The sequence below is a fragment of the Mirounga leonina genome, unplaced genomic scaffold, assembly GCF_011800145.1.
Source record: "Mirounga leonina isolate KUSES-001 unplaced genomic scaffold, KU_Mleo_1.0 Mir_82, whole genome shotgun sequence".
Lineage (NCBI taxonomy): Eukaryota > Metazoa > Chordata > Mammalia > Carnivora > Phocidae > Mirounga > Mirounga leonina.
The window spans coordinates 44,338,603-44,360,090 of record NW_023270825.1 but is presented as its reverse complement, the minus strand read 5'-3'; the positions used below and the strand labels follow the sequence as shown (position 1 = coordinate 44,360,090).

General features: G+C 47.6%; 1 protein-coding gene across 5 annotated transcripts; it reads right to left on the bottom strand.

Moving 5' to 3' along the window:
• Positions 1-8,418: 8,418 nt before the first annotated feature.
• BMP4 (bone morphogenetic protein 4) lies at positions 8,419-15,486 on the bottom strand. 5 transcript variants are annotated; one of them, XM_034992458.1, is made up of 5 exons: positions 15,219-15,480; positions 14,989-15,087; positions 12,010-12,134; positions 10,513-10,892; positions 8,419-9,525 (listed from the first exon to the last, which is right to left on the bottom strand). In XM_034992458.1, the coding sequence occupies exons 4-5, from the start codon at positions 10,883-10,885 to the stop codon at positions 8,669-8,671; spliced, it is 1,230 nt and encodes a 409-aa protein (XP_034848349.1). In that variant the 5' UTR covers positions 10,886-10,892; positions 12,010-12,134; positions 14,989-15,087; positions 15,219-15,480; the 3' UTR covers positions 8,419-8,668. The 5 variants fall into 5 exon arrangements, with proteins under 5 accessions (XP_034848349.1, XP_034848354.1, XP_034848352.1 ...); XM_034992463.1 differs by lacking the exon at positions 14,989-15,087 and having other exon boundaries at positions 10,513-10,839; positions 15,425-15,486; XM_034992461.1 differs by lacking the exon at positions 14,989-15,087 and having other exon boundaries at positions 15,425-15,481.
• Between the last annotated feature and the right edge of the window lie 6,002 nt (positions 15,487-21,488).

Sequence of the window (21,488 nt, the reverse complement as noted above, 5' to 3'; positions counted from 1 at the left end):
ATGTGAAAATTATATGGAATTTCAAATTTCTGTGTTCATAAATAAAGTTTTATTGGGACACAGCCTCATGCAGTTGTTTACTATTCTCTGTGGCTGCTTTTGTACAAAAACAGCAGAGACCTATGGCCCACAAAGCCTGAAACACTTACTCTCCAGCCTTTTACAGAAAAAGCTTGCCAACCTCTGGTCTAAACGGTCTGTTCAGTTACAGTTACTTTGACTATAAATCTTCATATGGACTTTGGATTATAGCCATAATTTTTATATTTTATAGTTAATATTCATCAAGTACTTGTCCTAGTCATACTGGATTGTTTTGCCTTTTAAATGTATTACATTTGTTATAAATTTTTTTTAAAACCTCTGCATATCAAACCTAGTTTCTTTACTTTTAATGATACCCTCAATTTCTTAAATATTCTGAATGTGTGTTTCTTTACTAGGTTGGATAATAGGGAATTCAATTTTCCTGTACTTAAAAACATGATTAGCTCTTTAATATGTTTAGACATACTATGTTTAATATGTTTCTAAAGATTGGTGTGATTTACACAAAATGATTTAATAATCATTTTTGCAGGATATGCAATTAACCAAGTGGCAATTCTTGGTAATTCCTGTACTACACCTATATTGCTTCTAATTTGTCAGGTGTCCAGCTCTAACAATATCTTAAATCTATTTCTGAGCTATCTGCTTATTTCATTGATTCCTTTTTCTGTTGATGACCTAATAATAAGAGCTTCTTATAATTGTCATTTTATAACATTTTTATATCTGCTAAGGCCTGTCTACTATTATTATCCTAAAACTTGAGGGAATATTCTTCCCCATTCATTGACCCTTCTGAATATCTTTCAAGTGCCATACAGTATGTTCAAGGAGATTTTAGTGTTGCATTAAGTTAACCTAGGGGGCATTTTCAAGCTCATCATAATTTTCCCACCGATGCCAGACTTCTACCTATTCACATATCTATACCTTTTAAGAAACAAACAAAAACAACAATATCCCAGCATTACAACACAGGGATGCAATCAATTATATATAAATTAATGTTTATTTTAGGAGACTCGTACATTTCTGTTTAAAATTCTGGGTATTTATATTTAATTATGTTTGCACAACCTGAGTACATTTTCACATTCCCTATTCTAGGGAAAAGAGAAGCCCCTTCCTGACTCTCCCCCACCTAGTTATACTCCCCTCCCCAGAGCCTATATAGGGTTAGAGAAACCTATAAACTCTGTCAATGGGTAGAACCCTGCAGAAAAGACCACAGATCATTTTGTCCTGCTTGTCATTGTTTTCCTCTTTCTTTAAGTTTACTGTTCTTAAAGTCACCATGACTTGTCATACAACGCCATTGATCTTAGGGAGATATGGCAAGATTTAGATTCTCCCACAAATGCTCAAAATGTAATAGTTTCAACTCAAAATCAGGTTTGGCTTCTAGCAGCAAATCTTTTATATTTTTGTAATTGCCCCTTCTTACTGACAGAGCTTATTAAAAGCCTGGTTTCTTCCCTCAGATCCCTGTGACTGATCTCCCAATTTGGAAATAGTAGACACATCAAAAGAAGCCTCAATATATCTCATGCGAATTTGAACCTCAGAGCGTTCAATCTTCTAGAATGCTGAAAAGTCCCCTGTACGTATGGTGGTGGGTCTCTAAGGTAAGGCATATTTGGTTAAAACAAATTATGAGCTCCTTCTGGAGAACCATTAAGTAACAACCAAATAAACAATAACCTACACCTAGTGTAGGCCCTCAGAGACTGTGATTTAACTGCCTGTATGACTGAGTAGAACGAGCAGGATAACCAAGTGACAAACATAATATCAAGATAAATTTGTCTAATTCCCAAGCAGAGTGCCATCAATATATCAAAAACCTCCTCCTTGATTTATCTGGGTTTTTTATTAAAAATAAAATGCAATGTCTGTGAAGAAGAGGAGGAGGGATGTGAGTGGGGTCTGTTTGTTTTCCTGAAGTTTCACCTGTAAGTCTACACTAAGTGGCCAAACCAAACAAGGACGCTTAGCAGACCTGTCCTCTCAACAACTATATGCTAAATCCTACAACTCTTCCATCCGGAAAAACTGCTCAATCTCAAGATAGATAATGAGCAAAAGAGTCTGAGCTTTTGGAGTTTAGGGGAGGGGAAAGGTTGATCAAACCCACTTAGCACACTCCTGAGCTGTGAAAGACTGTGGGAAAAGCGACTCTCCTTGTTAACGGTCCCCACCCCCTCCTTTCCAAAGAAATGGAATGCTTTGCTATGCAAATTATGAGTCTGATCTCAGAGGAAGTGAAGGACTCATGATAGTAAAAGAACTCACCTTTTGGAGATAAATTAACTCTTTTAAGGTACCATTGAACAAATTACTTCTCCATGCTCTAAAAGATCTCTTAGTGCCCTAAAACCTCAAAATCACCTGAGATTAGTTTGCTCCTTCAAGGGTCAGGTCTCCTAAAGAATGAGTCCCATTGGAGAAACATCTTTTGTCTGCCCTAGTTAAGGTACACAAAAGAAGCCTGTGGAAATCACTCAGCAACTCGACATTTGTGTTTGACCCCAACCAACTGGAATCTGAAGGTTGCAAGTGTCAAGGTCGGTTCTGAGCCTAGTAACCTAACTGAATAGGTTTCAATTTGGTAATTACTATATTTAGATAATTCTGCCTCCCTGTCCCATAGCCCTCAGTTCCCAAGAAAACCAGTGCAGTAAGTCAGGGCAAGAAAATGAGGGGCACACAATGAGTCCAGTAGGAAACTGCTCAACCAATGACTTCTGAGTGTATGAGACAGCTTTTAAGCATGTCTTTCCTTCTCTGGGTCACAACTGACTTGCTCCAGAGAAGGCACATATTCCACAGATGACTAAATCAGGTGGGCACAAGTCCTTCAGTATAAAATTGTCTGAGCCCTAGATGTCAGTCAGGTAACCCAAGGAGCATTCTCTTTAGTATGGGGACCACAACATTTGAGACTTAAAGAAATCAGTAAAAATCTTAATGAAATTTGGAAATTATAGCCAGGCTACTTAAAATTACCTGAGGATAATTACGTCAGTCTTGGACCCAGCTCACTTTCACACAGAAGGGAAGGCGATCCACATTACCGTGCATATAAACCATACATTTGAGATCTTAAATATGTTATGGTCATTAAATTTTCTGAAATTAAGAACAACAGAAGGAAAAATAAAAGCTGTATGAAAATATGCAAATATATGAACAAAAGCTGAAAAACAACACAGAAAAACATAAAGAGTTGTTTTTGGATGATGAGGTTCCAAGTAAATTTGCTTTCTTATAAATTTCTTTAAAATATTTAAATACAGACTAGAAACAATAGAAGGAAGAAAGACATGGTTGCATTTAAGCAACTAGAATGAGATCTTACAATTGCACATTGAATACCTGAGTCTGAACTTTCTGGGGGTGAAGTTAATGCTTTGGGTTATATAGTTCTCACTGACCAATTAAAAAGGGTTTACGAGTCAGTTTTCAAAATATACACCTTTTCTAACTTTGGAATCCTAGGCGAATTCAAGGGATATTGGCTATATCCTTAACCATACCTGTTGTTATCCTTAAAAAACAGCACTACATTATTTTTCAGAATAATCAATATAAGTCTAAGCCAAATTGAATTCAATTAGAAATTTTCTTTCCCTCTCTCTTACTCTCCCTCCCCACTCCCCGCAAAGTGCATATCTTTGGACTCTTACCCTGGGTCCTACCTTCATAAAAACGGCTTTGAAAACAAATGACAAGGATTAAAAATTAAATCAGCATAAAGCTTAAGATGAACAGAGTTATACATTTTATCAACTGAATTATGGGCAACTATGCACAGGATGGAGTCAGTTGCTGGTACCAGAGGGACAGAGAAACAATGTCAGGAGTAAAGAAGAGAATCCAGTATTTTAAACTCTCAATCAGTATGCTGTGGATCCTGAGGAAAATTATCTGCTGGCCATGGATTCAGTTAATAAAACTGAAAAAACATATTGCTGAGGTACTGACAATGAAACTATGCAAAACCAGAATCTCTTTGCACCCTGGCAAAAGGGGATTCAAGTACTTACGATGGGGGGTGGGGGGGACCTTGTCATTTTTAAATATTTCCGTTAGAAACCAAGTTATAAAAGGTCAAGAGAGATCAATGAGATCTTTTCTTCAGAAACTGTGGCAAAACCGACTGAAATCGGGGCTTAAGAAATTCTCATTAGTAACAAAACTCAGCAAATTATTGTTCCATCTTGTCTTCTTTTCCTCAAATTTCACATTTTTGAAGTAAACATTTCTATAGTAATGAATCCTATAGTATTATATTTTCTGAATAGTTCTGAACAACGTAACAGCATTTATATTTTACTCAGGGTTCTTAGAGACTATTTTGAAGAGAGAGAAAAAGCAGAGACAATTGGAACTTGATTCAGTTGATACCTCAGGTAAAGTGACTTATGAATTCTAATTTCAAGTGGCTTCCTCAGTGAGCAGATACTCTGATTTCTTTTTCTAGGCTTGACTAAATGTTGCATACCTTGAGTTTTCTTATTTATTTTTCAAATTTTCCAGTTTTTTAAAAATATTAGAGCAATTGACGATTTTTCCTAAAACCAGCCACTTTGCTTCATGGGCAACCACTGCAGTTTTGAATTGTGTATTTATTCTGCCACTAAGTGTTGAAAACATGGGGAAATGGGGCCACTGGGGCCACATTTGTAACCACTCTGAATGTATTTCCAGTTTTCAGAATGGTGCTAGTCTATCTCAGATAATATGCCTGAATAATTCTACATCGATTCTACTTTGGCAGTCCCCCAGTTATCCTAAATTCCTCCAGGGCATACTAATAACTTTCTGATTTCTCAGGTAATGTAAGGTCACCAGCGTAGCTTTTGTATTATCTTTTCATTTAAAAAAGAGAATGTGTGTACATTTTATACAATTTGCTGTGTCTTGAAGCAAAAGTATCACGGAGCACAAAGAGTCTGGAGACTTGTGCCTCAAGTTTTATTTTCCTTGATTCACCTTAGGGGTCACCATTTTGAGCTCTGGCCTTTGGGTGGTGGGTGAAGGTATGGGCACTGTGCGTCTCTGGGAGGCCCAAAGGCCCAGAGGAGGCCAGCTGAGGGGCTGTCAAGTATTATGGGCTTGGCATCTCATTTCTGAAAGAAATCAGTCAACCCATTCTTGCACGCCCTCGGCCTCTACTGTTCTCCTTCACTGCAGTGGGGAGTAGTGGAGGCAATTCAGCCGGACCCCAGGGCCCTGTGCACCCCGAGAGGCTGGGAGGGCAGCTAGTGGGACCTGATGTCCGACCCTCCGTCAGTGGGTCTGTTCTCCACTCACCCGCGCTCCCAGTTTGTCACTCCAAGATGCGGACCCACTATGAGCTCTGTGCAAGCAGAGCCTCGCTGCTCCCTCATGTCTGCTTTCCGCCCCGCACAGAAAACGCCGCGAGATCTCGACCCTTCTTACGCCCCTCCACCCTTCCACCCGGGTGAGCTTTTTCCCCAGACTGCACCGCTCCGCACGGCCGCTTGACCCCATTTCACGTTAAATGTGCCGAGGACCCGCCCTTAGGACCGGCGCGCACTAATCAGATCCATCTGTCTTTGGAGAAAGAGTTTCACCTGAGCCCCGGGGCCCAGAGCGCGGACGAGCCGGACGGGCGCTCAGCTCGGGTGGCGCGGGGAGCGGGGGGAACCTGAAATCCGCAGTCCGCAGGGGAGGAGGCTGCGAGGAGCCAGCCCGCCGAGCGTCTCCCGCGCGGCCGTCGAGCGCACAGCCCAGTCCCCGGCGGGGAGGACGCCCCCTGGCGCCGCCGCCGCCCCCGCCGCCGCCGGCCGGGGGAGCTCCGGGAGCAGGCGCGGGGCGGGGCCTGTCGGGCCGGATCTTGACGTGCGTCCAAGGCCGGGTGATCTTTGGGGTCTGCCAGCGCCGCGGCTGCCCAGGGTCCTCTCAGTGTGGTGCTGCCCGGCGGCGAGGGGGTGGTGGAATGAAGCACGGTCAAGACAGAAAACAAAGTCAGCAGGTCACCTGGCAGGTTCTGAGCGCCTTATGCAACGAAAGCCGGGGAATGTGTGATGCGTTCCGGGCCCTTACTCCCTTCCCCTCTTTCTTCTTAAGCTCCTGGGAAGCCGGTTCCAGTTTAAAGGTTGGGTAGGGATCGACCCAGCAGCTCTTCTAATGTGGTTACGACTTTGCTGAACTCCTCAAGAGCGATTCTCCCTCGCCATCTTTCTTCAAGTAAAGGGAACATTTCTCTGGGAAAGAGAAACTGGGGGGGGGGGGGGGGGGCAGGCTTGATCCAAAAGCGATGCCAAGTATCAGTCTACAACTTCCATAAAGTACTCCCCAAAATATAACACTGAACCCTAAATTAAATCATCCCCCCACACATCCAACCCCTTATGTCCCCGGGCCTCAGGACTGTGCCTTCAAACAGAATTTAAAGAGTTAAAGCTGGCCGTAGCTCGTTTTTCATGCTAGCATTTGTGGCATTAGGACTATTTTGTTAACTAGGTATATGCAATTCACAGAATTTCACGGTAAATTCCCCAGACCAAATATTTGGCTGAACAAATAAACAACATTATCCATTCCTGAAAATAAGCCAGTAGAAGGAGGGGGAGGTTGGGGGGCAGGGTGGTTGCTAGAAAGTGACCTGAGCCCGGCAACCACCAGGCTCCGGATTCGCCCTCTGATAATTTGTCCAAGCGCCAGAGATCTGCGTGCGGGTTCCTTTCCAATAATACGGACATTTCAGAAAGTTGCTGGAAATCGGGCAAAACAAATCAAGGCCGCCTGAGGGGAACCCATAATGGGCTTCCCCTAAATGATTTATTCGACCTCCATACCATTAATCAAAGGGGCAGCGACCTGGGGGGCTTGAAGAGGGGAGCAGTATCCCTCTCGCGGGGAGTTTGGAGGAACTGTGGAGTCTTGCTGCCTTTGCCTGGGGCTCTGATCTCCTCTCTCCACCTGCGCTCTCCGGGGAGCTGGGGCTTTGGCAACCGCTCTACTTCTATTTTTATTGGTTTCCACTAAGCTGCTCCTTTTGGAAGATTGTAGGACTTTAGTAATTAAAAACAAAAATGAATCCTGCCTCACCCGAACCCCCCAAGAGCACATGGAAGAGTTGTGTACATGAATGCAGGGGGTGCACACACACACACCCCCACCACCACTACCACTGGTACCTTCCACCTTCATGGGGGAGAAACGCACTCCTATCAGCCCACCTCACACAGACTATACAAAGACACAGCTTTTGCCCCCAAACCTACCCAAACCTATGCAGGAAAAAGTACACACATAAGAAATGAACCTAAGCAGGCCAAAATGCCAAGGCTTAATTTAGTTGCTCGTGGCAAGTAAGAAAAAGCAAAGGTCTCTTCCTCTGGTCCTCTTAGCTTTTACATACATGTCATTCCAGAGAGCCAGTTCTCTGCCTTAATGGCAAGTCCCTAACTGAGGGATACTCAACATAGTAGCATTTTCCTTCTTGGCCAGAAATTGGGCTTTTTCCTGGAAGAAACCCTGGCTTAGAGTAGCACATCCACTAGGTATCTCACTTTCTGCCCAGCTCTAGAGAAGGGGAGCTGGCATTTGACTTGAGATTGCATAAAGGACACAATGTTTTCACAGTGCCTCCTTAGAAATTTTGACCCTTCAGTTTCTGATCCCATTGCCATCCAGCCCAAACTGTTAGAATTTCGAACTCCATGAAGGCCTTCATGTGGGGAATAGGAGACAAGGGGATAAAGTCCAAGAAACACTGGAGAATTCCACCATGTGGCATATTAAAATATGGTCACCAAACTTCTCAAAGGTAAGGCACATTATTTATTCTATTGAATAAAAACCCACTTCACCACCACCCCCAAATCCTGTACACACACACACAAACACACAAACATGTGCAAATTAGTTTTGGTTTGAAAATACAACATTGGTGCCTATCATGACTGGAGACACCCTAGGGTATCATAAAAGCTGTGATGGGAGTTATTCCCTAGAGTTGAGACTCTATCCATCATCCTCAGCTGAGACGCACCTCTAACAGGTGAGCAAAAACAAAAGATGTACAAGGAGCCCAAAACTGAGTCTTTAATCTGGCCTACTCCTTTCATCCCACTGTTTCTCCAAGGCATGTGTCATCCAGATGGGAGAGGATACTGTGTCCTTGTTAACATTAAATAGAAATGGAAAACAATTCATCCTGGCAATTACCATCTCTCTACCATCAGTTTACTTCCTGTCCCTCCAACTTAACCACCTCCAGTTACCACCCTCTGACTTCCATCCTGCCCCCAACCCCTCAACAGGAAAAAAATCTCATTCAAAAGAGATGGGGGCAGAAGGAAAAAGGATTAAAGAGAAAAGGAACAGTGTACCTTTAAAATAATGACTCATTTTATTTTTTCTTTTAATATGTAGTTATAAATATATTTTGTCAAAATATATGATCAATATGGTCAAAACATTTGCACGTAAAGTCATAAATAAGGTCAAGGTGAATGTTTAGGTTTTTTTTCCTTTTTTTTTTTTTTTTTTTTAAAGATAAAAGTCCAGCTATAAGGAAGCAGTCTGTGTAGTGTGTGGATGAGTGGATGGGAACGTGTATGTCCCCAAGGACTGCCTGATTTCAGCGACACCCACATCCCTCTACTACCATCTCCTGATAATTTTTCAGTACCACCTTGTCATACTCATCCAGGTACAGCATGGAGATGGCACTCAGTTCGGTGGGAACACAACAGGCTTTGGGGATACTGGAGTTGACAGAGTTGACCAGGGTCTGCACGATGGCATGGTTGGTTGAGTTGAGGTGGTCGGCCAGTGGAAAGGGGCAGTCCCCGTGGCAGTAGAAGGCCTGGTAGCCTGGTGGGGCCACAATCCAGTCATTCCAGCCTACATCGCTGAAGTCCACATAAAGTGAGTGGCGCCGGCAGTTCTTATTCTTCTTCCGGGCCCGCTGTGGGTGATGCTTGGGGCTCCGCTTGGCCCTCTGGCGTCGGGTCAAGGCATGTCCACGGCCATCATGGCCAAAAGTGACCAGGAGGGGCCGGAGCTGGGCCCAATCCCCACTCCCTTGAGGTAACGATCGGCTAATCCTGACATGCTGGCCCTGGTGGGTCCGTGTCTGATGGAGGTGAGTCACCTCAATGGCCAGCCCGTAGTTAGGCTGCTTCTCCCGGGTCCAACGAAGGACCGCAGGGCTCACATCAAAAGTTTCCCACCGTGTCACATTGTGGTGGACCAGTCTCGTGTCCAGTAGTCGTGTGATGAGGTGCCCAGGCGCCACTTCTGCCGGGGGCTTCATAACCTCATAAATGTTTATTCGGTGGAAGCCCTGCTCCCAGTCAGGGCCCTGGTTCACCTGCTCCCGGAAGAGTCGAAGCTCTGCAGAGGAGATCACCTCGTTCTCTGGGATGCTGCTGAGGTTAAAGAGGAAACGAAAAGCAGAGTTTTCGCTGGTCCCTGGGATGTTCTCCAAATGTTCTAGGCACAGTCGAGGAGGAAAAGGAAAAAGGAAAAGAAAAAAATAAATAAAAGCACATTAACTTTTTTGAGAAATCGTAAAGTCAAGAAATAGCTTCAGTCAAGAAGCTTTGGGTGATGAGTGCTGAATTTTGCTTACATAGTGGAAGCCTATTTGGGGAAATAAGCATATCTTTTAATTTGAAGGAGCAGATAAATGGGCTGCTAGCAAGCCAGCAAAACTTAGCTAGCATTCAGCAAGCACCAAAGACAGAAAGTATCTCCCAACCTCCTTTATATGTCTAATAATTTCCATGTGTCAACTCCTTACTCCACCACCATCAGACTCCCCTTTTAAAGCTCTCTTGGCTTTGTGTACACAGTTTTCTTTACAAGTGGTTATAAAGAAAAAGGGGGGCCAACAAAGCAGAGGCAGGAGGAAACATGCACAAAACTACCCTCTCCTTCTTCTTCAACTTTCGAGTGTGTTACTAAACATTTCCCCAGCGATCTTGGAAACACAGAGCATGCCTTGTTGATCATGTTACAGAGGGGAAAATAAATTCCAACACAGTAATGATGCTGGTGGATTAATAACTCAGATTTACTTTGGAAAAGAAACATCCGCTAGGAAACATTCAGATCGGATTACAAGGCCCCTATTGAATAAACCTGAAAAACACACAGCTGTAATATTAAATTCAGTAGGTGCTTTGAAAAAAAAAAACGGGCAGAAAACCTGGCAAAAAGGGCTTTGATATAGCAAAAACACACCGCAGGGGCTAGCCCACGTCTGAGCGGTGTCATTCCCCTTCCCCCGAACCCCTCCCCTCTGTCTCCAAAAAATAAATTCAGCCACAGCTCTTGGAGGTAGGCAGCTCTGCTCCCCGGCCTCCAGGATTTGGGGCTTTGATGTAACCTGAACTCTTCCCCCACCCAGGGCTTCCACTGCCCCACCGACCAGCCCTACTAGCCCTCCCCGGCCCAGGACGCTCCGCAGGGACTGACCTTCGTGGTGGAAGCTCCTCACGGTGTTGGCCCTACTGGCGGGGCGCTCAGGATACTCCAGACCGATGCTATGGATCTGCTCTTCCTCCTCCTCCTCCCCAGACTGGAGCCGGTAAAGATCCCGCATGTAATCTGGGATGACGGCGCTCTTGCTAGGCTGCGGGCGGCGGCGCAGCCCGAACATCTGCAGAAGTGTAGCCTCGAAGTCCCGCAGGAGCTCATGGCTCTGCCCTGAGCGGCGTCCTCCCGCGTGGCCCTGAATCTCGGCGACTTTTTTCTTCCCCGTCTCAGGTATCAAACTAGCATGGCTCGAGCCTCCTAGCAGGACTTGGCATAATAAAACGACCATCAGCATTCGGTTACCAGGAATCATGGTGTCTCTGGGGAGGGGGAGGAGGTGGAAGGTTAAAGAATAAATAAACACCAATAACGAGAGAGAAATAGAGATGTCTCTGCGTATGCGTATAAGGCCAGCGATGGAGGGTCAAGATGTAAAACAGGTCAGAAAGATCAAGTTTGTGTCTTCTCCCTCACACACCCCCACCAGCACCAGCTGCAGCCATGCACGGCCTGAAAGTAGGAATTGCCCTGTAATTACTTGGTCTAACTTGTTTACAGTCAAATAACCCCAAATCAGATAGCCTCCATCCTGTTAATCTTTTTTTGTCCCAACTGCTATCTGAGCCATGATCTCAGCTTGGTTTCTTCAAGGATAAACAGTTAACATTGAGGGGGTAAAAAAGGGTGGGGGAGGGAGAACTAAAATGCCATCGCTCTCCACTTCAGACCTTCAGCCTCTCTCCCTCTTCCTCCACCCTCCTTCTTCCTCCGCCCTCGGAGCCCAACTTCCACAACTTCCAGCTGGTTCGGAGCAGGAGGGTGGGCGAAGACACAGGGCGGCGAGGTCCAGAGGCTGAGACCGAGAACGTGGTCTGGGAGCTGACCGAGTGAGTGGCTTGACGGTTTATTTTACTGTGGCTGATGAGTTTGAAATGCCCAGCAAAAAGCATCTGATCGCGTCCGCTCACTCACTCTCAGGAAAGCGGGGGGGGGGGGGGGGGGGGAGTGGGAGTGGGAGTGGGGATGGCTCCGAGAGAGACCTCTTGCGAGTTTTGACAAGCAGCTGGGAACAAGCACGGGGGCCCTGGGCTCTCCCAGTTAAGTGAGTGTGTGAGTGTGTGTGTGTGTGTGTGTGTGTGTGGTTGCCCAGAAAGTACAACCCCAGGCTGCAGACCTTTCATCTCTTTAGCCCCCTCTTGCTCCGCTTTCTTGCAAGGCACACGATCTGTGAGTGCGAGTGGGAGCAAGCAGAACTTTAAACAAAACCGGTACGCTCAGAGCTCCGCGGCTGCCTGGCCAAGAAGAAAGCGACAGCGCTGCCAGAAAGCGGAGTGTGAACTCTGGAAAAAAGGTCCGACGGAAGGGACACAAGGCGAGCAGGGGTGGGGAGGGCAGAGTGAAATCCCAGGAGGGGGAAAGGAAGAGGTGTCTACTCACTGACAGAAAACAAGGCATATAATAACAGTCCATGATTCTTGACAGCCAATCTTGAACAAACTTGCTGGAAAGGCTCAGAGGAGCTGCGGCAGTGCGTTGCTCTGGATGGCACTACGGAATGGCTCCTAAAATGAATATTTGAATATAATGAGACTCTGGCGCAGTCTGGCTCTGTTTTTCTTCCAGCCCCTCTGAGTCACGTGAACGCAGAAGCCCCGCCCCGCGCACGGAGGAGCCCGCCCTTCCCGCGGCGGGCGGCGAAAGGGCCCGCGCGCCCTCCCCCCGCGGCCCCGCCCCCTCCAGGAGAGTCCAACCCCCGCGCCGGCCGCCGGAGCCGCCAGCGGTCTGGGAGGAGCTCCGCGCCGCGTTCGGCGCAGCCCCCGGCGGGTCCCCGGGCGCAGTGCGCTGAGGACGCGGTCCTCGCCTCTACCTGCGACGTTCGGTGCCGCGGGCCAGGCCCCCGCGCCAGCGGCCTAAAGCCGGAGGATCTGGGGCGCAGTATAGGGGCTGCGCCTCCAGCGCGAACACGGCTCAAATGGGGCCGGGAGCGGGGACGGCGGCGTCTCAGCAGCTCAAAGCCTCTCCAACCCAGGGGCACTTAAAAAGGAAAGCGCTGAGGGACAGACAAACACGCGCGCGCGCGCTCCCCGCCACTTCCTCCCCGGGGTCTCCGCGAGGCCAAATATTGCTCCCAGCGACAGCCAGTCACTCCTTGGCCAACGCCTGCGAGTGCTCGGACGAGCCGGGCTGGCGCTCGAGCTCCTAGCCAAAAGCTGCCGCGCCTGTCACGCACCGGGCCGGAGGGGGACGTGTTAGGCGGAGATCGGTGTGGGAAAGTGGGGAGGGAGCGGCCGCTGGGCTATTTTCTGCGCTTCCATTTCCGAGAGAATCTCCGCACCGCGTCGGCCGCGGGGTCCACTCCGAGCAAAGCAAATTCCCAAAGAAAGCGGTCCTCGAGCCATTCAAGGCGGAGGGGCGGACTCAAAGGGAGACGTCGCTGCGGAAAGGGCGCACCACAAGTTTCGGGTCTTAATGTCGCTGAGGTTTTGCAACTCCCGACCCGGCGCAGAAAGGAAATCCCACCGCGCTCCCAGGAGTCGAGAAAACCGTGAACAGCTTTCGGCCTGCGCTCGACCTCTGTGTCTGCGTCTCTCCCCTCTGTCTCCAGATTGTCTTATTTTTGAAACCACCACTCCTCCCCCCGCCACTTCCTTCCCCCACCCCCTTCCTCCTTTGCACCAGCTGCAGAGTCGCAGCAAATATTCCTTCAAGAACCTTAACCAACCCACAGCTCCAGGAATGACCGGGTTGTCCTGACTCTAACGGAAGATGCTACATGCATGGGTGGTTCTGCACGGGGGCCTTTTCAAAAACCTGCCCCGCGCGACTCTGCCTAGACCCCAGCCCGCCCCGGGGTCCCGAACCCCAGACTCCCGCTCCCAAGGCCACGGCACCCGCCCTCCCTTCCTTGAGGCTCTTTCAAGTTCCAGCCTCGGGTCGCTTCAGAGATCGAGGGCTCAGGTTGCCCGCCTCTCTCCCTCACAGACTTGGTTTTCTTCTTGAGGGCACTCGCGGGAAGCGTTTGAGGAAGAGTAAAGAATCAAACGCCTAGCCCTCCTCCGTCCGAGCCCCGGCTGCCCGGCGCCGCCCCACGCCGCCGGCCAGGGTGTGGAGGCCGCGGGCGCCCCTGCGCGACGGTCGGCGCCGCGCGAGAGCCGCGCCGCTTCTTGAGCGGCTCCACGGTTTTCCCGCTCCCGCGCCACCGCTGGGACGGACTGCGAAAGGGCTGGGAGAGCGAAGAGGGGTTTTTTTCAGACGCCTGGAACCCTAAAAATGCCCCGGGGGAGGAGCTGTAGAAACGGGAAAAGCAGAGAAGAGCCAGTTCCCGCGGGGCGAAGGGCCCGTGGAAGGGGCGGGCGCCCGGGATCCCCGGACTATCCTCTGCCCCTAGGAATCTCCCCGGGCGGCGGCGGGAGCGCGCGGCGCTAAAACCGGGAGGCTGGACGGAGAGCGGGTTGTGTTTCAATTTCGGATTCCGTAGGATTCATCTCTAATCACGCAATTTCCCCCCCCCCCATTTTTTTCTTTAATTAAAAAAGACAAAAGCCCAAAAGGACGTTCGTCTGCAGAACTTTTTCTTGGCAGGGGATGGCAGGGATGCAACTCGGGGCGCTTGTCCTTTACTTCTCCAGCAGAGTCTTCTCCCGACGCCGAAGTTTGCCCAGAGGTGGCCTCAGTTTACCAAGTCTATGTTTTGGGGGGTTTTAACGTCTCACAAAGCTTTCAGCCCACAAACTGCGATCCTCACAGTCCATCCACCTAAGCGGTGCCCAGGAAGCGTTTGAGGCCTCGGGCCCAGCTCCCGCGAGGAGGGGTCCGCAGGGACCCGGGAATCCCGGGACACTTGCTGCTCGGATCTGCGCTGGGAGGACCAGTATGAGCCTCCGTCCGCAGTGCGTCTCGCCAGCGACTCCCCATGGGCCACGACACCGCAGGAAGACGCGTGCTCGGAGCGCCAGGCATCCCAACCATCGTCCCTACAGACCCTACACCAGGAAATGATAGGGGAGAGACTCCTTGGATGCTGCAAGTTCATGAAAACAGCTTGTGGATAAGGCGCGTCGTGCAGCCTCAGTTCGCGTGCTCTCAGGGGCTCCGGCGGGCTGGGGGCCGGATCGGGTGACACTCCCCTCGACGCAGCCCCTCGGGCGGCGCGCAGGCTCCGGAGGCAGCAGGACCGCGCTCCCGGCGGCAGAACCAGCCCTGGTTAGGTGTTCTTTCCTCCATCTCGCGGTCCCTCGGCCACCTCACACTGTCCGGACCTCGGAGCCGACACTCCTTTCTCTCCCGGCCCTCCTGTCCGGGGATCGCGAACGCCAGTGCCCCCGCAACGCGTTCCGCTCAAGACCTCGCAGTCTTTCCCAGCGACCCCCCAACTAAAGGCTCCTCTTCTTCCCATCTCTTCTGCCCAGAACCTACCAAAGGTGGCAATCGCCCGGGGCCGCCGGACGGAGAAAGTGGCCTGGGTAGAGGCAGTAGCAGATGTGGAAGTGTCCTTCAGCGCCAGCATCCCTACCTCTAGCACCACCGTTGGAGAAAAAATAGGCCACCTTTAGCTGTGGTCAAAGGCTGAGCACCCCCGCTGTTCCCCCCAGGGATGCTCCCCGGCCCCCTCTGCCCGGCACCCCTCGCCAGGTAGCCTTGCTCACCATAGGTCCCTGCAGTAGCGGGCTCGCCAGCAGCAGCTCCTGGGGACCTCTGAACGGCTGCAGTGAACCTGGGCAAGGGCCGAGGACTGGGGCGCTGCAGGCTCGAGACGGCGCGGACGGGAATCCCATCAGAGAGGCGAGATACTCAGCCCCGAGCAGCCGCAGCGTCTCAGGCTCCCGTCCCTCGGCTCCGATGCCACACTCACCTAGCTTCCGGGCAGGGCTCCGCTCTCCTTCCCTCCCTCCCTCCTCCTCTGCCCTCGTGCATCTTCTCCTTCCCCCCTCTTTCCCTCGCTCTCTTTCTTTCTTTCCTTCCTCCTCCTCGTCCCCGGCAGCCCCTCCCTTCTTCCTCCGCCCTCGCTCGCCTCCCTTTCTGGGATGGGAGCCCCGCCCACATCCTCCCATCCAGCCGCCGGGCCTCGCGTCGCAGGCCCGGGTCCCGGAAGCCCGGGCTGCGCCGGAGTCCGCAGCTGCTGCCGGGGCCGGGACCTTGCTGCCTCCAGCTCCGGGAAGCGGCCGGGGCTCACCTGGGGACCACGTGCAGAGGTACTAGAAAGCATGCACCGACTAGTCGCCGTACCTTCCAAAAATACCCATGGGAGTCTGGGCTTCCCCGAGTTTAGAGTAACTGCTGCACAAACTGATGATTAAAACACTGAGTAATCACCATTTACCCCGAGTAATTAGAGATAATGAAACACCTCTAAAATCAGGTTATGGAAAAAGGAGCTGTTGGATTGCTTTAAAGAGTGGCCTTCCATAAACTGTTAAAGGATTTCCAAACAGTGAGAAACAGGCTGTGCGCAGGACTGTGTGCTCTAAGAGGTACCTCTTTGGCTATTGAAAGGTGACTTTCCTTCCAAAACGTTGTTTTCAATGCTTCTTGTGGAAAGCCTTGGCGATGACCCTCAGGAAGATGGCCCCCCTCCCACCCCAGGCCTAACACTTTTGAGGACAGAGGTGGCATGGAGACAGGCTGGGGCCATGTTTTTACAGTTAGAAAAGCCTACTTATTATAACTCAGAAACCCTCTTAAGAACCACCACAGAGGTCATTTTTGTTGCTATTATTGTTTATTTGTGGCTCACCTGGGAATACTTAAACTCAGCAAACTGACCTGAGGAGGAGGTAACCAACCACTAAAGCAACAACGTTTTGGCCATAGGGAGACAAGAAAAGACACCCTTTGTTCTGTTTTTAAAGGAAGAAAGGGGTGTGAAGTTGGCCCTTTCTTACAAGAAAGTGCTAGTAATCATATTAGCAGGGAGGCGGAATGTGTGTTTAAAACCTTCCCAAACAGGAGCTAATTTCACACGGTGTCTCTGACAGAGCAGTGTGGGGAGATATCAGCATCATCTCTCTGGTTTACAAACACACAGAGGGGAAGAACAGCCAGGTTAAAGGAACTTGCCCAGAGCCCTAAAGTAAATCACAGGCTCTGCTCTGGAGTTCTGAACTAATACTGCAGGGCGGGTCTGAGGGTCTCAGGCCTGAGCTCCAGGTAGATGGGGGAATGCTGGAGGATGGAGCCTTTTCTGTCCTGGTTTTCTTACCCTGGGATGGCTGCTACACTTCACTGTCCCAGCAAAACATGTAGGTCTTTACTTAAACAGGTATTGGTCCTAGGTATCTCACCTGTAAAGACTTTTACGTTTACACACCTTCAATATGTAGAAAACAGGAACTACTTCCTATGTGGAACAAGGGTTGGAATTAGATGAAATCTGGGGGGACAACTGTGAGAGCAGGGCCAAGGCATCCTGCCATCTTTTTCAAGTTAGGCCTGTGAGGTCTTTTAGCCTAATAATGCCTCAAACAACAGAAACAAGCTGTATGGCTTTGAGCATGTCCTTTAATTCCTATGGGCCTCGGTTTTCTCAGCAACAGAATGAAAGGATTAGGACAGATAGTTTCCATACCCCTTTTCAATTTGAAAATGATTTCATTTTTTAATTGAAATTCATTAAACACCTATCTTCTTCCATTTTAAATCGCACCTGAGCCCACCTCTTCTAGAAGCCTCTGATTAAACAGGGCAGGGCAATACCACCACTCTAAAAGGATGACTGACAGGATACCTCCAGCTTCCAACATAATCAGAATTACATCAGTTTTTTAAAAAGATTTTATTTTATTTATTTGAGAGAGAGAGCGTGCAAGCATACAGGGGCAGAGCGAGAGGGAGAGAGAGTCTCAAGCAGACTCCATCTGCACTGAGCACAGAGCCCGATGCTGGGTTTGATCTCAAGACCCTGAGATCATGACCTGAGCCAAAACCAAGAGTCAGAAGCTTAACCGACTGCGCCACCCAGGCACCCCCAGAATTACATCAATTACTAATAATAATGAAACAAAATTAAAATTCCATTAAGTGGTTACCTAATGTCCATCCTGGGGCATTAGGCAGTGTGTTCCTTCAGCGCACTGCCTAGAGTAAGGGTAGATTAAATGTTCACTGAGCCCCCTAAAATAATCAGTATTGTTTTGGTCATTAACAAAATGTGCTCCTTAATATTTAAACTCAAAAACAACAGTGATATGCTGTGTTTAAAAGCAGGGCTTTATTTTATTATAATTTATTATTATTTATTTATTATAAGATAATAGGTGGTTGTTTTTTTTAATCCAAATCCTTTTGGATAATTGCTATTATCTCATTTTGCTGAAGCCTAAATAATAAAGTGGCCATTGGCCCACCCATGAGTGTGTGAAACTCAAAGCCCAGGAGTTTCTAATTAAGCCACCTGACATACCTTGTTTAGACCCCGATATGAATCTTTAGATGTGTGGTGGAAGAACTCAGCTTCAGTTCTCTTTGGACAGCTGTATTTCTAGCCCACATTGTACAAACCATCTATTATCACCTCTCTTTACTCACTCCTCTTTTCCTTTATACTTCCAATCTCTCATGCCAAAGAAGAAATTACTTGCTGGTTAGAGAACTAAATCCGTCACAGCCTAGTGATCAGAGCTGGTGAGGGAAATCAGTCCCTATCTCAAGCTTACTTGTGAATCTTGGTGTTTTTATAGAACGTAATATGGCTGGACCAAATGAAGCTGTGACCTTCAGTCATTTAGATTAGGAGGAGACATCTATTGTAATTCAAGAGTTAACTATTGTTCTTCTGCTGCTACTGCTAAATGAAGGGCACTTGTTTGGGTTTTTCCTGGGAAGCATCAAGAAAGAGTAGCTGGACAGAAAGCTGTTAGGACAGACTTTCTTAAGGTATGTTCCGAGGAGCATAAGCTTCAGAACAAGGCTGGATACCGAGAAATGCAGATTTCCCAGCTCTGCCTGTCTGAGATCTACATATTTCACAAGGTTTCCTGATGATTCTGAGCACATTAAAGCTTGAGAACTACTGTTTCAAAAGTTATTTCACTTATATTTTCAAGGCTGATAGATACCACTAAAAGGCTGATACCTAGACATTATTAAACAGGCAAGGAATTTGCTTGGTGTGTGCTTTATAAGCTGTTAAATATGGTAATTATAGTATTACTATGCCCAGAACACAACAAATAGGTCTTTGCAAATGAAAAGATTTCTAATCCTATAGGTATAGTAGTCCTTACTTCTAGGTCCTTGATTAAGAACCACATCAAGTCATCAAAACTTCTTTGCCAATTAAGTGTCTGTTGAAGCTCTGGAGATATATTTTGAGCAAATCCCCAGCATCATTGCTGACTTTTGAGAAACAGTAAGACAGATAAATTGGAAATGGAATTAAAAGGGATCTCTGAAACTGGCCAGGACCATTCGTTTTGCTCTAATTTATACTTAGCATTTGTTACATATTTGCTGTCTCGTCCTCACAACAACCCTCATAAAATCCTTGTTCTACAGCTGAGAATCAAATTTAGAGGAGTCATATAAGTTTCTCAAGGTCACAGAGCTAGTCGGTCAGGGACCCAAAATTCAGCCCAGGTCAGTTTGCCTCCGCCTCCAAATGCCAAAAGCTAGGGCTTGCAGAGGGATGGACCCCTGTGGCCCCAGCTTCTGACTAGACAAGGCTTGTCCTGAGGGCTTTCCCAAGGCCAAGGCAGCAGCTGCGGCTCTATTCCTTACAGCACGCGGTGACAGAGAACGTTAGGGTATCTTCCCAGTGTTCAGAAGACAGAACAAAATCAAGACCCAGAAGCTTACCTCCTTGGAATTCTTATTACATAGCCCACCTTAAAGCAAGACTTTCTGTGAACTTCCCCAGGTAAAAGTTGTGATCTTGAGAAAGAAGCTGCTTACCTCTGCTGGGTCTCAGTTTCCTCAGGGTAAAATGTGAGGACTGCCCAAGTTCTTTACAGGTCTTTCTCAGGCCCCAAGATGGAGAAATAATATCCACTAGCTAAAATCATGGTCAAATGGCTTAACCTCCAGAGTCTTGGTTTGCTCATTTATAATCTGGGAATAACAATTTCTATTTCATAATGTTCTTATTAGCATTAAGTGAGTTAGTATAATAAAATGGCAGGCATAAAATGTTCAGCAGATATTAGCTATTATTTTTCTTCGCAAAGGTAATGATTACATGAGCAAAGTAGGTGAAAAGTCACCCTGGCACTGAGTTTTATTTATTTATTTATTTATTCAGTGATAAACTTTTTAAAGGAAGGGGTTACAGGTCACATTTATTTTATCACCATTGGGGCTGCACACGTCTTAGGTATTGATTGGATAAAGGCTGTTTATATGAACCAGTGCGCACGGAGTTAACATTCATTAAGATTTGTCTATATAAATCTGACCCATGAACAAATCTCTGCCAAGATGACAAATAACTATCAAAGTAGACAGACATTAACTACTGAGAGCAAAGAAATACTAGACTGGATGACATATCTGAAACATTTTCCATCTCTGATTTTTCCAGTCTCTAATATCTCTGACTTTCAAGAATTTTTCTTTATAATATAGATCACTGGCTTGCTACTTTCTGGAATACAGTTCTTTAAAAAAAAAATGCTTCAAAACAGACCATCAAAAAATGGACAGAGAATTCTAATCAAGATCCCAGAGAGATCAGACAGATGAAAAGACTGCTTTTATGTCTTAACATGTTTAACATGTGGATGGCAGCCAGGGCATGGATATTGAAATTCCTCCTTTTCCAAAGAGGATGGCATTGGTATTCAATGAAGGATATTTGGCTTCTCCCTGTTTTAAGCTTCCCCTGCTAAAAAGTAGTCAACTGTACCCACTTGCTTCTATGGCAGGGATGCTGCTTGGAATTAAACTATTATGAAATGTATCAAGAAGGTTAAAACTTTGGGTTATCTTCGATCTCAGCATATATTTCTCCCTGTGGTGCATTAACAGGGTGACCTGGATAAAAATGCAGTGTCACTATGGGATGAGTTTTGGAGGCAGGAACATCAGGCTGTACCAAATGAGTTGTTATGGTTTCCCAACCAGATGTCAGTTGGGCAATACCATCTAACCACCTAACAGCTCGATTCGAGCTAACAGCTTTTTAGCCTTTTGCAAGGAGAGTTTTGTCCAAAGGGACATGTGATCCAAGAAATTTTTGTTGTACAAATAAAACTTGGGTGTGTTTACAAGTATTCTAAATATTTCATGGTACTGGGCAGGGAGGGGAATCCTTTTCACCAATGTCCTCCTCAAGAATAAATGTGTTATTTGTAATCCCCTCAGGGATTATGTATAGATGGAATAAACATTCAAAAATGCTTGTTGATGTTCACTTTGTGAAAATTCATCAAGTTGTATACATGAGATTTGTGCACTTTTCTATGCGTGTTATATTTCCATAGAAGTTCAGTAAAAATATGCTTTTGAAATGCTTCCTTACGGTTATTTTCTTTGACCATCATCTGAAGCCCACAGGAAAGAGACAGTGTTTCAAGTCACCTCAGGTGACCAGGGGGTTGCCCAGGGCAAAGCGAAGGGAAGCACAGTCGGTAGTTCCATGGTGGCCACAGCACCGAGGAAACCGACCTAGGACTCCAGGGAATCGGCTCTGGGGCCTCCCAGAGAAGAGCGGTTGCAGCAACCAAGGCGGGGCCTTTGGGGGCACAGGGCAGCCCAAGGTAAGAGGGCAAGATGACTGATGCTCCACCCCTGTGCTCTTCTCAAGCCCAGGGAGGGCCCGAACCGCTGTTCTAGAAAAGAAGCTCCTGGAGGCATCTGCATTTTGGACTCAGTTCTTGCCCTCCTTGGCTTCTCTGGCTGAGAGACTTCGAGAGGGCATTCCCAATTGTCAGTCTCTAGGGGGGAAAGGCGGGGACACCGGATATGTATTTCTGAGGACAGAA

Bases quoted from the DNA above. Each gene is read 5' to 3' on its own strand.
- BMP4 (XM_034992463.1), bottom strand. From the start codon at position 15,486: ATGCACGAGGGCAGAGGAGGAGGGAGGGAGGGAAGGAGAGCGGAGCCC. The intron at 12,135-15,424 runs GTGAGTGTGGCA...TATTCATTTTAG, and splicing joins GAGCCCTGCCCGGAAGCTAG to GAGCCATTCCGTAGTGCCAT. The intron at 10,840-12,009 runs GTGAGTAGACAC...TATTATGCCAAG, and splicing joins ATATGCCTTGTTTTCTGTCA to TCCTGCTAGGAGGCTCGAGC.